Here is a 16428-nt window from a genome sequence, read left to right on the forward strand (position 1 = left end):
ACGGCCGAATGGCCTCCTCCTGCACCTATTGTCGATTGTCTGTTGACATCTCAAAATCCAGCGGCGACCCGGGAAAAAACCGCTAACGGTTCTTTGGAGACGACTCGTGGCCGAACGGGCCTAGTCGGCTAAATTTTTTCAAAATGGCCTCAGTGGGACAGGCCGTTTCGGACTCTCTCTTGAACGCATTGCCTTTGTGCCACAGTGCAGCAACCCATTGCCGGGACTGACCAAGGAGGAAGACTGCTGTGGCAGCGTTGGTGCCTCCTGGGATTCAGTAACTGTAACAAGTGCCGACACTGTAAGTATGCTCAGCCTGCCCCTAAATGCCACCTCACCCCTCCTCCTCCCTCCTCCCCCCCTCCCCCCAAACACCCCCCCACCTTAGATCCACTCCGTCAAAAGCATGAAAATACCTTTAAGTTCCAGTCCGCAAACAGCTGGGGGAGTATCCTGGGCTTAGATCACAGCAGAGGCCAGCTGGAGTGTGTGTGTAGGCCGCACTGCTGGATAGGAGCCTTAGGCCCGGCCTGTCGGTGGGGCGGGAGGCCTGCGTTTCCCAGCAGCCACGTACTCGAGTGTCTTTGGCCGAGGCAGATGTTTTGTTAGCCACGGGGGGAGGGTTTTTGACTGCGACGCGCTCAATGTTCGGGGCCTTGTGCCCCGGGTCGCCACTTACGGTCGATCCAAACGGCCAGGCCCCCTTCCGAGACCGCAGAAGGCGTTTGTTGGCGGTCCCTGGAGGGGAGACAGTTGGAGCTTTTTAGTTTTAGTTCAGTTTTAGAGATTCGGCGCGGAAACAGGCCCTTCGGCCCACCAGGTCCGCACCGACCAGCGATCCCCGCACACTAACACTATCCTACACACACACACACACACACACACACACACACACGGGACAACTTACAATTATACCAAGCCGATTAACCTACAAACCTGCACGTCTTTGGAGTGTGGGAGGAAACCGAAGATCTCGGAGAAAACCCACGCAAATGCAGAGAATTCCACAGATTCACAACTCTCTGAGTGAAAAAGTTTTTCCTCATCTCCGTTCTAAATGGCCTACCCCCTTATTCTTAAAACTGTGTGTGGGCCCCTGGTTCTGGACTCCCCCCAACATCAGGAACACGTTTCCTGCCTCCAGCGTGTCCAGTCCCTTAATAATCTTATACGTTTCGATAAGATCCCCTCTCATCCTTCTAAATTCCAGCCCAGTATACAAGCCCAGTCTTTCAACGTACGACAGTCCCGCCATCCCGGGGATTAACCTGGTGAACCTACGCTGCACGCCCTCAATAGCAAGGATGTCCTTCCTCAAATTTTGGAGACCAAAACTGCACACAGTACTCCAGGTGCGGTCTCACTAGGGCCCTGTACAACTGCAGAAGGACCTCTTTGCTCCTATACTCAAACTCCTCTTGTTATGAAGGCCAACATTCCATTGGCTTTCTTCACTGACCTGCTGTACCTGGCCACCATAAATAAACAGGGACTGTACACGTTCAGACTTTAGACTTTTGAGATAGAGTCACAGTCACAGAGTGATACAGCGTGGAAACAGGCCCTTCGGCCCAACTCGCCCATACCGGCCAACAATGTCCCAGCTACACTAGTCCCACCTGCCCGCACTTGGCCCATATCCCTCCAAACCCGTCCTATCCATGCACCTGTCCAACTGGTTCTTAATCGTTGGGATAGTCCCAGCCTCAACTACCTCCTCCGGCAGCTCGTTCCACACACCCACCACCCTCTGTGTGGAAAATGTTACCCCTCGGATTCCTATTAAACTTTTTCAGTCAGAGAGTTAGTTGTAAATCTGTGGAATTCTCTGCCTCAGAAGGCAGTGGAGGCCAATTCTCTGGAGAGAGAATTCTCTCTCTCTCTCTCTCTCTCTCTCTCTCTCTCTCTCTCTGAGGTCAATTCTCTGCCTCAGAAGACAGTGGAGGTCAATTCTCTGGAGAGCTTTCAAGAGAGAGCTAGATAGAGCTCTTAAAGAAGGCCAACGTGCCGTTAGCTTTCTTCACCGCCTGCTGTACCTGCACGCTAACCCTCTCTTCCCCACCCTGCAGATTTGTCTGACCCGAAGACTGGCGTCGCGAGTGGCGTGGAGTGCCCACAAGGTTACAAGCTGCTAAACGCCACCCACTGCCAAGGTAGGCAACGGCCCTCTACTTCTGACGAAGGGGGTCTCGACCAGAAACGTCGCCCACTACTTCCCTCCAGAGATGCTGCCCGTCCCGCTGAGTTTTACTCTGTCTACCTTCGGTTTAGAAACGTACAAAAGGTGCAGGGAGGAGGCCATTCGGCCCTTCGAGCCTGTACGCACCGCCATTCATTGTGATCCTGGCTGATCATTCTCAATCAGTACCCCGTTCCTGCCTTTTCCCCACATCCCTTGATTCCGCTAGAGCTCTATCTAGCTCGCTTTTTAAAATCCATCCCGTGATTTGGCCTCCACTGCCCTCTGAGGCAGAGAATTCCACAAATTCACAACTCTCTGACTGAAAAAGTTTTTTCTCACCTCTCTCTCTCCTTCCCTCTCTCTCTCTCTCTCTCTCTCTCTCTCTCTCTCTCTCTCTCTCTCTCTCTCTCTCTCTCTCTCTCTCTCTCTCTCTCTCTCTCTCTCTCTCTCTCTCTCTCTCTCTCCCCCTCTCTCTCCCCCTTTCTCTCCCCCTCTCTCTCTCTCTCCCTCACCCTCTCCCTCCCTCTCTCCCTCCCTCTCTCTCTCCCCCTCTCTCTCTCTCTCCCCCTCTCTCTCCCCCTCTCTCTCCCCCTTTCTCTCCCCCTCTCTCTCTCTCTCCCTCACCCTCTCCCTCTCTCTCCCCCTTTACTCCAGACATAAATGAGTGCCTGATGCAGGGTGTGTGCCAGAACGCAGAGTGCCTGAACACACAGGGTAGTTTCCGCTGCGCCTGTAAGCCGGGCTACGTGATGGGTCCATCGCTGACGCATTGTGCGGGTGAGTGGCCGGGGCGCATGGCCGGCGCGGCATGGACAGTGTGGGGGGTGTGTCAGTGTGGGGTGTGTCAGTGTGGGGTGTGTCAGTGTGGGGTGTGTCAGTGTGGGGTGTGTCAGTGTGGGGTGTGTCAGTGTGGGGTGTATCAGTGTTACAGTGTCAAGTCAAGTCACGTCTATTTGTCACGTCCACATACACGCTGTGCAGTGAAATGAAAGTGGCAATGCCTGCGGATTGTGCAAAAAACATTACAATTACAGCATATAAATTAAGATTAATACAGAAATGAAAATTTAGTCCCTGGAGATATAATAGTTGACAGTCCTGATGGCCTGTGGGAAGAAACTCCGTCTCATCCTCTCCGTTTTCACAGCGTGACAGCGGAGGCGTTTGCCTGACCGTAGCAGCTGGAACAGTCCGTTGCTGGGGTGGTAGGGGTCCCCCATAATGTTGCTGGCTCTGGATCTGCACCTCCTGATGTATAGTTCCTGCAGGGGGGGCGAGTGTAGTTCCCATGGTGCGTTCAGCCGAACGCACTACTCTCTGCAGGGCCTTCCTGTCCTGGGCAGAGCTGTTCCCAAACCAGACTGTAATGTTGTCGGACAAGATGCTCTCTACAGCCCCAGAGTAGAAGCACTGAGGGATCCTCAGAGACACTCTGAATTTCCTCAGCTGTCTGAGGTGGTAAAGGCACTGCCTTGCCTTACCCACCATTGCGGCAATGTGCGTTGCCCATGTCAGATCCTCTGTGATGTGGACTCCCAAGTATTTAAAACTGCTCACCCTATCCACAGTAGACCCATTTATCTCCAGTGGCGTGTACGTCCTTGGATGTTGAGCCCTTCTGAAGTCCACAATCAGCTCCTTCGTTTTAGTGACATTCAAGAGGAGGCTGTTGTCCTGACACCAGAGTGCCAGATCAGCCACCTCCTCCCGGTAGGGTAGGCCTTCTCATCGTTGTCCGAGATCCGGCCCACCACCACAGTGTCATCAGCAAACTCGATGATGGAGTTTGAGCTGAACCTGGCCCCACAGTCATGTGTGTACAGGGAGTACAGTAGGGGGCTAAGGACGCAGCCCTGGGGGGATCCTATGTTCAGGGTGAGGGAGCTAGATGTGTGTCTCCCCATCTTGACCACTTGGGGCCTGGCGGTGAGAAAGTCCAGGACCCAGGCACACAGGGGAGTGTTAAGCTCCAGTTAGAGCAGCTTCTCAGCCTGTCTGATGGGGACGATGGTATTGAAAGCTATTGAAAGAGTGTCAGTGTTACAGTGTGGGGTGTGTCAGTGTGGGGTGTGTCAGTGTGGGGTGTGTCAGTGTGGGGTGTGTCAGTGTGGGGTGTGTCAGTGTGGGGTGTGTCAGTGTGGGGTGTGTCAGTGTGGGGTGTGTCAGTGTGGGGTGTATCAGTGTGGGGTGTGTCAGTGTGGGGTGTGTCAGTGTGGGGTGTGTCAGTGTGGGGTGTGTCAGTGTGGGGTGTGTCAGTGTGGGGTGTGTCAGTGTGGGGTGTGTCAGTGTGGGGTGTGGGGTGTGTCAGTGTGGGGTGTGTCAGTGTGGGGTGTGTCAGTGTGGGGTGTGTCAGTGTGGGGTGTGTCAGTGTGGGGTGTGTCAGTGTGTGGTGTGTCAGTGTGGCGTGTGTCAGTGTGGGGTGTGTCAGTGTGGGGTGTGTCAGTGTTACAGTGTGGGGTGTATCAGTGTTACAGTGTGGGGTGTGTCAGTGTTACAGTGTGGGGTGTATCAGTGTTACAGTGTGGGGTGTGTCAGTGTGGGGTGTGGGGTGTGTCAGTGTTACAGTGTGGGGTGTTACAGTGTGGGGTGTATCAGTGTTACAGTATGGGGTGTATCAGTGTTACAGTGTGGGGTGTGTCAGTGTGGGGTGTGGGGTGTGTCAGTGTGGGGTGTGTCAGTGTGGGGTGTGTCAGTGTTACAGTGTGGGGTGTGTCAGTGTGGGGTGTGTCAGTGTGGGGTGTGTCAGTGTGGGGTGTGTCAGTGTGGGGTGTGTCAGTGTGGGGTGTGTCAGTGTGGGGTGTGTCAGTGTGGGGTGTGTCAGTGTGGGGTGTGTCAGTGTGGGGTGTGTCAGTGTGGGGTGTGTCAGTGTTACAGTGTGGGGTGTATCAGTGTTACAGTGTGGGGTGTGTGGTGTTACAGTGTGGGGTGTGTCAGTGTTACAGTGTGGGGTGTGTCAGTGTATCAGTGTTACAGTGTGGGGTGTGTCAGTGTGGGGTGTGGGGTGTGTCAGTGTGGGGTGTGGGGTGTGTCAGTGTGGGGTGTATCAGTGTTACAGTGTGGGGTGTATCAGTGTTACAGTGTGGGGTGTGTCAGTGTGGGGTGTGGGGTGTGTCAGTGTTACAGTGTGGGGTGTGTCAGTGTTACAGTGTGGGGTGTATCACTGTTACAGTGTGGGGTGTATCAGTGTTACTGTGTGGGGTGTGTCAGTGTTACAATGTGGGGTGTGTCAGTGTTACAGTGTGGGGTGTATCAGTGTTACAGTGTGGGGTGTGTCAGTGTTACAGTGTGGGGTGTGTCAGTGTTACAGTGTGTGGTGTATCAGTGTGGGGTGTGTCAGTGTGGGGTGTGTCAGTGTGGGGTGTGTCAGTGTGGGGTGTGTCAGTGTGGGGTGTGGGGTGTGTCAGTGTGGGGTGTGGGGTGTGTCAGTGTGGGGTGTGGGGTGTGTCAGTGTGGGGTGTGGGGTGTGTCAGTGTGGGGTGTGGGGTGTGTCAGTGTGGGGTGTGTCAGTGTGGGGTGTGGGGTGTGGGGTGTGTCAGTGTTACAGTGTGGGGTGTGTCAGTGTTACAGTGTGTGGTGTATCAGTGTTACAGTGTGGGGTGTGTCAGTGTTACAGTGTGTGGTGTATCAGTGTGGGGTGTGGGGTGTGTCAGTGTGGGGTGTGTCAGTGTGTGGTGTGTCAGTGTGGGGTGTGTCAGTGTGGGGTGTGTCAGTGTGGGGTGTGTCAGTGTGGTGTGTGTCAGTGTGGGGTGTGTCAGTGTTACAGTGTGGGGTGTATCAGTGTTACAGTGTGGGGTGTGTGGTGTTACAGTGTGGGGTGTGTCAGTGTTACAGTGTGGGGTGTGTGGTGTTACAGTGTGGGGTGTATCAGTGTTACAGTGTGGGGTGTATCAGTGTTACAGTGTGGGGTGTATCAGTGTTACAGTGTGGGGTGTGTCAGTGTTACAGTGTGGGGTGTGTCAGTGTTACAGTGTGGGGTGTGTCAGTGTTACAGTGTGGGGTGTATCAGTGTTACAGTGTGGGGTGCGGGGTGTGTCAGTGTTACAGTGTGGGGTGTTACAGTGTGGGGTGTATCAGTGTGGGGTGTATCAGTGTTACAGTGTGGGGTGTTACAGTGTGGGGTGTATCAGTGTTACAGTGTGGGGTGTATCAGTGTTACAGTGTGGGGTGTATCAGTGTTACAGTGTGGGGTGTATCAGTGTTACAGTGTGGGGTGTTACAGTGTGGGGTGTATCAGTGTTACAGTGTGGGGTGTATCAATGTTACAGTGTGGGGTGTATCAGTGTTACAGTGTGGGGTGTGTCAGTGTATCAGTGTTACAGTGTTACAGTGTATCAGTGTTACAGTGTGTCAGTGTTACAGTGTGGGGTGTGTCAGTGTTACAGTGTGGGGTGTGTCAGTGTTACAGTGTGGGGTGTATCAGTGTTACAGTGTGGGGTGTATCAGTGTTACAGTGTGGGGTGTATCAGTGTTACAGTGTGGGGTGTGTCAGTGTTACAGTGTGGGGTGTATCAGTGTTACAGTGTGGGGTGTGTCAGTGTTACAGTGTGGGGTGTATCAGTGTTACAGTGTGGGGTGTATCAGTGTTACAGTGTGGGGTGTGGGGTGTGTCAGTGTTACAGTGTGGGGTGTTACAGTGTGGGGTGTATCAGTGTTACAGTGTGGGGTGTATCAATGTTACAGTGTGGGGTGTATCAGTGTTACAGTGTGGGGTGTATCAGTGTTACAGTGTGGGGTGTGTCAGTGTGGGGTGTGGGGTGTATCAGTGTTACAGTGTGGGGTGTATCAGTGTTACAGTGTGGGGTGTATCAGTGTTACAGTGTGGGGTGTGTCAGTGTGGGGTGTGGGGTGTGTCAGTGTTACAGTGTGGGGTGTGTCAGTGTTACAGTGTGGGGTGTATCACTGTTACAGTGTGAGGTGTATCAGTGTTACTGTGTGGGGTGTGTCAGTGTTACAGTGTGGGGTGTGTCAGTGTTACAGTGTGGGGTGTATCAGTGTTACAGTGTGGGGTGTATCAGTGTTACAGTGTGGGGTGTATCAGTGTTACAGTGTGGGGTGTGTCAGTGTTACAGTGTGGGGTGTGTCAGTGTATCAGTGTTACAGTGTGGGGTGTGTCAGTGTTACAGTGTGGGGTGTATCAGTGTTACAGTGTGGGGTGTGTCAGTGTTACAGTGTGGGGTGTGTCAGTGTTACAGTGTGGGGTGTGTCAGTGTTACAGTGTGGGGTGTGTCACAGTGTTGCAGTGTGGGGTGTGTCAGTGTTACAGTGTGGGGTGTGTCAGTGTTACAGTGTGGGGTGTGTCACTGTTACAGTGTGGGGTGTGTCAGTGTTACAGTGTGGGGTGTGTCAGTGTGGGGTGTGGGGTGTGTCAGTGTTACAGTGTGGGGTGTGTCACTGTTACAGTGTGGGGTGTGTCAGTGTTACAGTGTGGGGTGTATCAGTGTTACAGTGTGGGGTGTATCAGTGTTACAGTGTGGGGTGTGGGGTGTGTCAGTGTTACAGTGTGGGGTGTTACAGTGTGGGGTGTATCAGTGTTACAGTGTGGGGTGTATCAATGTTACAGTGTGGGGTGTATCAGTGTTACAGTGTGGGGTGTATCAGTGTTACAGTGTGGGGTGTGTCAGTGTGGGGTGTGGGGTGTATCAGTGTTACAGTGTGGGGTGTATCAGTGTTACAGTGTGGGGTGTATCAGTGTTACAGTGTGGGGTGTGTCAGTGTGGGGTGTGGGGTGTGTCAGTGTTACAGTGTGGGGTGTGTCAGTGTTACAGTGTGGGGTGTATCACTGTTACAGTGTGAGGTGTATCAGTGTTACTGTGTGGGGTGTGTCAGTGTTACAGTGTGGGGTGTGTCAGTGTTACAGTGTGGGGTGTGTCAGTGTTACAGTGTGGGGTGTATCAGTGTTACAGTGTGGGGTGTATCAGTGTTACAGTGTGGGGTGTGTCAGTGTTACAGTGTGGGGTGTATCAGTGTTACAGTGTGGGGTGTGTCAGTGTTACAGTGTGGGGTGTGTCAGTGTGGGGTGTGGGGTGTATCAGTGTTACAGTGTGTGGTGTATCAGTGTTACAGTGTGTGGTGTATCAGTGTGGGGTGTGGGGTGTGTCAGTGTGGGGTGTGTCAGTGTGGGGTGTGTCAGTGTGGGGTGTGTCAGTGTGGGGTGTGTCAGTGTGGGGTGTGTCAGTGTTACAGTGTGGGGTGTGTGGTGTTACAGTGTGGGGTGTGTCAGTGTTACAGTGTGGTGTGTATCAGTGTTACAGTGTGGGGTGTGTCACAGTGTTACAGTGTGGGGTGTGTCACAGTGTTACAGTGTGGGGTGTATCAGTGTTACAGTGTGGGTTGTATCAGTGTGTCAGTGTGGTGTGTATCAGTGTTACAGTGTGGGGTGTGTCAGTGTGGGGTGTGTCAGTGTGGGGTGTGTCAGTGTGGGGTGTATCAGTGTTACAGTGTGGGGTGTGTCACAGTGTTACAGTGTGGGGTGTGTCAGTGTTACAGTGTGGGGCGCTGGCTGTGTATGGGAATCTCCCCGTGTGCGCGTGCGTGTGTGTGTGTGACCCGATGGTCTTGCTTGCATCCCAGTGATGGAGCAGTCGGGCGAGAAGGGGCCGTGCTACCTGCTGGTGGACGCTGAGAAACGCTGCACCTACCCCCTGGGTGGCGAGCTGACCAAACAGATCTGCTGCTGCTCGGTGGGCAAAGCCTGGGGTGCCAGCTGTGACCCCTGCCCCGTCTCCGGTACCGGTAAGTGTCTACCCCCGACAGACCTCCCCCCCTCCCCACCCCCCCTCTCTCACCGCCATCGCACGTCACTTGCGTGGTAAGAATAGGAAGGCAGATTATTATCTGAATGGTGTCAAGTTAGGAACAGGGGACGTACAACGAGATCTGGGTGTCCTAGTGCATCAGTCACTGAAAGGAAGCATGCAGGTACAGCAGGCAGTGAAGAAAGCCAATGGAATGTTGGCCTTCATAACAAGAGGAGTTGAGTATAGGAGCAAAGAGGTCCTTCTACAGTTGTACAGGGCCCTAGTGAGACCGCACCTGGAGGACTGTGTGCAGTTTTGGTCTCCAAATTTGAGGAAGGATATTCTTGCTATTGAGGGCGTGCAGCGTAGGTTTACTAGGTTAATTCCCGGAATGGCGGGACTGTCGTATGTTGAAAGACTGGAGCGACTAGGCTTGTATACGCTGGAATTTAGAAGGATGAGAGGGGATCTTATCGAAACGTATAAAATTATTAAGGGGTTGGACACGTTAGAGGCAGGAAACATGTTCCCAATGTTGGGGGAGTCCAGAACCAGGGGCCACAGTTTAAGAATAAGGGGTCGGCCATTTAGAACAGAGATGAGGAAAAACTTTTTCAGTCAGAGAGTTGTGAATCTGTGGAATTCTCTGCCTCAGAAGGTAGTGGAGGCCAATTCTCTGAATGCATTCAAGAGAGAGCTGGATAGAGCTCTTAAGGATAGCGGAGTCAGGGGGTATGGGGAGAAGGCAGGAACGGGGTACTGATTGAGAATGATCAGCCATGATCACATTGAATGGCGGTGCGTACAGGCTCGAAGGGCCGAATGGCCTCCTCCTGCACCTATTGTCTATTGTCTATAATCCACTGTGGACATATAATGCTGGAGTAACTCAGCAGGTCCACTGTGGACAGCTTGATTGTAATCATGTATAGTTTAGTTTAGAGATACAGCACGGAAACAGGCCCTTCGGCCCACCGGGTCCGCGCCGCCCAGCGATCCCCGCACATTAACACTATCCTACACCCACTAGGGACAATTTACCAAACCAATTAACCTACAAACCTGCACGTCTTTGGAGTGTGGGAGGAAACCGAAGATCTCGGAGAAAACCCGCGCAGGTCACGGGGAGAACGTACAAACTCCGTACAGACGGCGCCCGTAGTCGGGATCGAACCTGAGTCTCCGGCGCTGGGAGCGCTGTAAGGCGGCAACTCTGCCCCTGCGCCACCGTGCCACTCCCTCAGTACTAGTGTTGCCAACTGTCCCGTATTAGCCGGGATATCCCGTATTTTGGGCTAAATTGGTTTGTCCCGTACGGGACCGCCCTTGTCCCATTTTTAGGCCCGGGGGACACTGTAGACCTGGACGCTGTAGGCCCGGGAGGCGGTGTAGGCCCGGACAGTGTAGGCCTGGACACTGTAGGCCTGGACACTTGAGGCCCGGACACTGTAGGTCCGGACAGTGTAGGCCCGGACACTGTAGGCCTGGACACTGTAGGCCTGGACACTGGAGGCCCGGACACTGTAGGTCCGGACAGTGTAGGCCCGGACACTGTAGGCCTGGACGCTGTAGGCCCGGACACTGTAGGCCTGGACGCTGTAGGCCAGGACGCTGTAGACCCGGACACTGCAGGCCCGGACGCTGTAGGCCTGGACACTGTAGGCCTGGACACTGTAGGCCCGGACACTGCAGGCCCGGACGCTGTAGGCCTGGACACTGTAGGCCTGGACACTGTAGGCCCGGATACTGTAGACCCGGACACTGTAGGCCCGGACAGTGTAGGCCCGGATGGTGTAGGTCTGGACACTGTAGGCCCGGACACTGGAGGCCCGGACACTGTAGGTCTGGACACTGTAGGTCTGGACACTGTAGGTCTGGACACTGTAGGCCCGAACACTGTAGGTCTGGACACTGTAGACCCGGCTGCTGAAGGCCCGGACAGTGTGGGCCCGGACACTGTAGGTCCGAACAGTGTAGGCCCGGACACTGTAGGTCCGAACAATGTAGGCCCGGACAGTGTAGGCCTGGACAATGTGGGCCCGGGGGCCCGGGCGCCGCCTAACGGAGGTTGCCTAGCAACCCGCCTCCCGACCCGGGCGGCCGCCATTGGTGGAGCGGGAGCACGTGGCCGCTGGCTGGGTGAGGTCACGTGGGGCGCGGGGCGGTGACGTCACCTTGTCCCTTATTTGGGAGTGAGATAGTTGGCAACCCCTACCCAATACTGCCCCTCAGTGTGGCAATCCCTCATCACTGCCCTTGTTATAAAAATGCTCAGCCTCTCCCGAAAGCTCAGGCCCTCTAGTCCTGGCAACACCCTCGTAAACTATCTCTGCCCCTTTCCAGCCTGACGACATCTTTCCTATAACATGGTGCCCAGAACCGAACACAATACTCTAAATGCAGACTCACCAACGTCTTATACAACTGCAACATGACCTCCCAACTTCTACACTTAATGCTCTGACCGATGAAGGCCAATGTGCCAAAAGCCTTTTTGACCAGCCGATCTATCTAGAGTCATAGTGTCACAGAGTGATACAGTGTGGAAACAGGCCCTTCGGCCCAACTCGCCCACACCGGCCAACAATGTCCCAGCTACACTAGTCCCACCTGCCCGCGCTTGGCCCATATCCCTCCAAACCCGTCCTATCCATGTACCTGTCCAACTGTTTCTTAAACGATGGGATAGTCCCGGCCTCAACTACCTCCTCCGGCAGCTCGTTCCGCACGCCCACCACCCTCTGTGTGGAAAAAGTTACCCCTCGGATTCCGATTAAATCTTTTCCCCTTCACCTTGAACCTATGTCCTCTGGTCCTCGATTCCCCTACTCTGGGCAAGAGACTCTGTGCGTCTACCCGATCTATTCCCCTCATGATTTTGTACACCTCTGTAAGATCTCCCCTCGTCCTCCTGCGCTCCATGTAATAGAGACCCAGCCTGCTCAACCTCTCCCTGGAGCTCACACCCTCTAGTCCCGGCAACATCCTCGTGAATCTTCTCCGCGCCCTTCCCAGCTCGACGATATCTGTAGCAAGCCACCTTCGGGGAACCGTGTAGCTGAGACGCGCGGGGGGTTTTCTCCGGGACTAGCTTGGCCCCGTAACCCTGTTTGGGCGGTCACGGTGGCGCGGCGGTAGAGTTGCCGCCTTACAGCGAATGCAGCGCCGGTGACCCAGGTTCGATCCCGACCGCGGGCGCCGTCCGTACGGAGTTTGTACGTTCTCCGTATACACTGGAATTTAGAAGGATGAGAGGAGATCTTATCGAAACGTATAAGATTATTAAGGGGTTGGACACGTTAGAGGCAGGAAACATGTTCCCAATGTTGGGGGAGTCCAGAACCAGGGCCCACACAGTTTAAGAATAAGGGGTAGGCCATTTAGAACGGAGATGAGGAAAAACTTTTTCAGTCAGAGAGTTGTGAATCTGTGGAATTCTCTGCCTCAGAAGGCAGTGGAGGCCAATTCTCTGAATGCATTCAAGAGAGAGCTAGATAGAGCTCTTAAGGATAGCGGAGTCAGGGGGTATGGGGAGAAGGCAGGAACGGGGTACTGATTGAGAATGATCAGCCGTGATCACATTGAATGGCGGTGCGTACAGGCTCGAAGGGCCGAATGGCCTCCTCCTGCACCTATTGTCTGTTGTGAGTTTTCTCCGAGATCTTCGGTTTCCTCCCACACTCCAAAGACGTGCAGGTTTGTAGGTTAACTGGCTGGGTGTAAATGTAAACATTGTCCCTAGTGGGTGTAGGATGGTGTTAGTGTGCGGGGATCGCTGGTCGGCGCGGACCCGGTGGGCCGAAGGGCCTGTTTCCGCGCTGTGTCTCTAAAGTAAACTAACCTCTCGTTCCCCCTGGCTTGCCGTGCGAGCCGAGCCAAGCTGTTAACCCTTGCTTGTCACAGCAGAGTTCCACGAGACCTGCCCGGCTGGGATGGGCTACCACTTCTCCAGCTCCCACCAGAAGATCAGCATCCCGCCAGGCAGCAGTATCACCGTGCGCATCGACGCTGACGGCAAGGCCCGGATAGTCCAGGTGCCCATCGTCATGCCCACCGCCCCTCCCAACGAGGCAGCTCACAGGGACATCGCTGAAGGTGGGTCCCACCGGCCGGCCGGCCGCGGGGATACTGTGGGAACACACACACACACCCTCTACACCAGCAGATAGTCACGCACGCACACGTATACACACGCACACACACGCATACACACGCACACACACACACACACACCCTCTACACCAACAGATAGTCACGCACGCACACGTATACACACGCACACACCCACACACCCTCTACACCAGCAGATAGTCACGCACGCACACATATACACACGCACACACACACGCACACACGCACACACGCACACACACACCCTCTACACCAGCAGATAGTCACGCACGCACACGCATACACACGCACACACACCCACACACACACACACACGCACACACACACCCTCTACACCAGCAGATAGTCACGCACGCACACGCATACACACGCACACACACCCACACACACACACACACACACACGCACACACACACCCTCTACACCAGCAGATAGTCACGCACGCACACGTATACACACGCACACACCCACACACACACCCTCTACACCAACAGATAGTCACGCACGCACACGTATACACACACACACACACACACACACCCTCTACACCAGCAGATAGTCACGCACGCACACGTATACACACGCGCACACACGCACGCACACACACACCCTCTACATCAGCATAGTCACACACGCACACGTATACACACGCACACACACGCATGCCCTCTACACCAGCAGATAGTCACGCACGCACACGCACACACACGCACACACACGCACACACACCCACACACCCTCTACACCAGCAGCCAGTCACGCATGCACACGTATACACACGCACACACACGCACGCACACACACCCTCTACATCAGCAGCTAGTCACACACGCACACGCATACACACGCACACACACGCACGCCCTGCCCACCCTCTACACCAGCAGCTAGTCACGCACGCACACACATACACACGCACACGCACACGCACACGCCTACCCTCTACATCAGCAGCTAGTCACGCACGCACACACACCTGCCCACCCTCTACACCAGCAGCTGGTTACGCACCCACACGTATATACGCACACATAAACACACACGCCCTGCCCACCCTCTACACCAGCAGCTAGTCACGCACCCACACACGCACACACGCACACGCACACGCCCTGCCCACCCTCTACACCAGCAGCTAGTCACGCACCCACACACGCACACACGCACACACACACACACACACGCGCGTACTCCCCACCCTCTACACCAGCCCTGCTCCCCCTCAGCTAGTCACACACGCACACACACATATACACACTCTGCCCACCCTCTACACCAGCAGCTAGTCACGCACCCACACACGCACACACGCACACACACGCACACACACGCGCGTACTCCCCACCCTCTACATCAGCCCTGCTCCCCCTCAGCTAGTCACACACGCACACACACACGCCCACACACGCACACACACACGCGTACTCCCCACCCTCTACACCAGCCCTGCTCCCCCTCAGCTAGTCACACACGCACACACACATATACACACTCTGCCCACCCTCTACACCAGCACCAGCCCCGCTCACCCTCAACTAGTCGTGCACACACACATATACACGCGCACACACACACACACACACACACACACACACACGTACACACCCTCTACACCAGCAGCTAGTCACGCACACACACGTATACACACGCACACACACGCGCGCACTCACACGCACACACGCATGCAGACACATGCACACACACGTGTACACTCACACATATGCACGCGCATGCACACACAGGCACGCACACACATACACGCGCATACCCACACACACATATACACGCACAATGCACACATAAGCGCACGCACACGTATACACGCGGATGCACACACGTACACACACACACACACGCACACACGCACACACACGTTTGCCCCGATGGGGCTGACATTTCAGTCTGATGTTGTCTGTCACCGGCTGCCTTCATCCTGCACAGGGTGGGAATGTAACGGAGCCTTTAGTGACCGTGTTTTCCCGCTCGTACAAACTTCCCAGCCGGTAGAAATGTGGCCTGTGTCGCACAAAAGCCTTGCTTTAACTCCACCGACCCAACTTCACCTAACTTCACCCAGTTGCTTCCACTAACTCCTGCCGTGACATGTCTCCTCTCTGCCACACTTGCAGTAACCTTGTCTCTCTCCCCTCTCTCTCTCCCCTCTCTCCCCTCTCTCCCCCCACAGCTACCACCATCGCCCTGGTAAGTAGAACGTCTGAAAACCGTCTCACGTTAAACGATCCACGGTCCCGAACTGCCTCTGTTCGGGTTTGGCCCGGTCGATGACTCACAAGGGATTCACAAGGTTGCCAAGACTCGAGGGGCCTGAGCTACAGGGAGAGGTTGAGCAGGCTGGGTCTCTATTCCCTGGAGTTGAGGAGGATGAGGGGAGATCGTACAGAGGTGTACAAGATTGTGAGAGGAATAGAGGCTGTTTTGCCAGGATTAGAGGGTGTGAGCTACAGGGAGAGGTTGAGCAGGCTGGGTCTCTATTCCATGGAGCGCAGGAGGATGAGGGGAGATCTTACAGAGGTGTACAAAAATCACGAGAGGAATAGATCGGGTAGACGCACAGAGTCTCTTGCCCGGAGTAGAGGAATCGAGGACCAGAGGACACAGGTTCAAGGTGAAGGGGAGACAATTTAATAGGAATCCGAGGGGTAACCTTTTCACACAGAGGGTGGTGGGTGTATGGAACGAGCTGCTGGAGGAGTTAGTCGAGGCTGGGACTATCCCATCGTTTAAGAAACAGTTGGACAGGTACATGGATAGGACGGGTTTGGAGGGATATACGGGGACTAGTGTAGATGGGACTTGTTGGCCGGTGTGGGCGAGTTGGGCCGAAGGGCCTGTTTCCACACTGTATCACTCTATGACTAATAAAATAAGTTTTTAAAAATAAAGACTATCCCAACGTTAAAGAAACAGTTGGAATAGTGCAATGCCAAGGTGGAGTTTGGTTCAGTTCAGTTTATTGTCACGTGTACCGAGGTACAGTGAAAAGCTTTATGCTGCTGTATGATTTTACCGGCTTGCTCATTGAAGTATCATTGAATCAAAGGCGGTCACGGTGGCGCAGCGGTAGAGCTGCCACCTTACAGCGAATGCAGCGCCGGAGACCCGGGTTCCATCCCGACTACGGGCGCCGTCTGTACGGAGTTCGTACGTTCTCCCCGTGACCTGCGTGGGTTTTCTCCGAGATCTTCGGTTTCCTCCCACGCTCCAAAGACGTGCAGGTTTTGTAGGTTAATTGGCTGGGCAAATGTAAAAATTGTCCCTAGTGGGTGTAGGATAGTGTTAGTGTGCGGGGATCGCTGGGCGGCGCGGACTCGGTGGGCCGAAGGGCCTGTTTCCGCGCTGTATCTCTGAACTAAACTA

General features: G+C 54.5%; 1 protein-coding gene across 1 annotated transcript in view; it reads left to right on the forward strand.

Moving 5' to 3' along the window:
* The first annotated feature begins 259 nt into the window (after window positions 1-259).
* Window positions 260-16428, forward strand: part of LOC144609629 (latent-transforming growth factor beta-binding protein 1-like) — a 57941-nt gene continuing 41772 nt past the window's right edge. The window contains exons 1-6 of the mRNA XM_078428127.1: window positions 260-301; window positions 2070-2153; window positions 2837-2959; window positions 8753-8914; window positions 12826-13014; window positions 15236-15252. Coding sequence (XP_078284253.1) covers window positions 2854-2959; window positions 8753-8914; window positions 12826-13014; window positions 15236-15252 — 474 coding nt within the window. The 5' untranslated portion in view covers window positions 260-301; window positions 2070-2153; window positions 2837-2853. The remainder of the gene's footprint in view (window positions 302-2069; window positions 2154-2836; window positions 2960-8752; window positions 8915-12825; window positions 13015-15235; window positions 15253-16428) is intronic.

The sequence above is a fragment of the Rhinoraja longicauda genome, chromosome 34 (assembly GCF_053455715.1).
Source record: "Rhinoraja longicauda isolate Sanriku21f chromosome 34, sRhiLon1.1, whole genome shotgun sequence".
Classification (NCBI taxonomy): domain Eukaryota; kingdom Metazoa; phylum Chordata; class Chondrichthyes; order Rajiformes; family Arhynchobatidae; genus Rhinoraja; species Rhinoraja longicauda.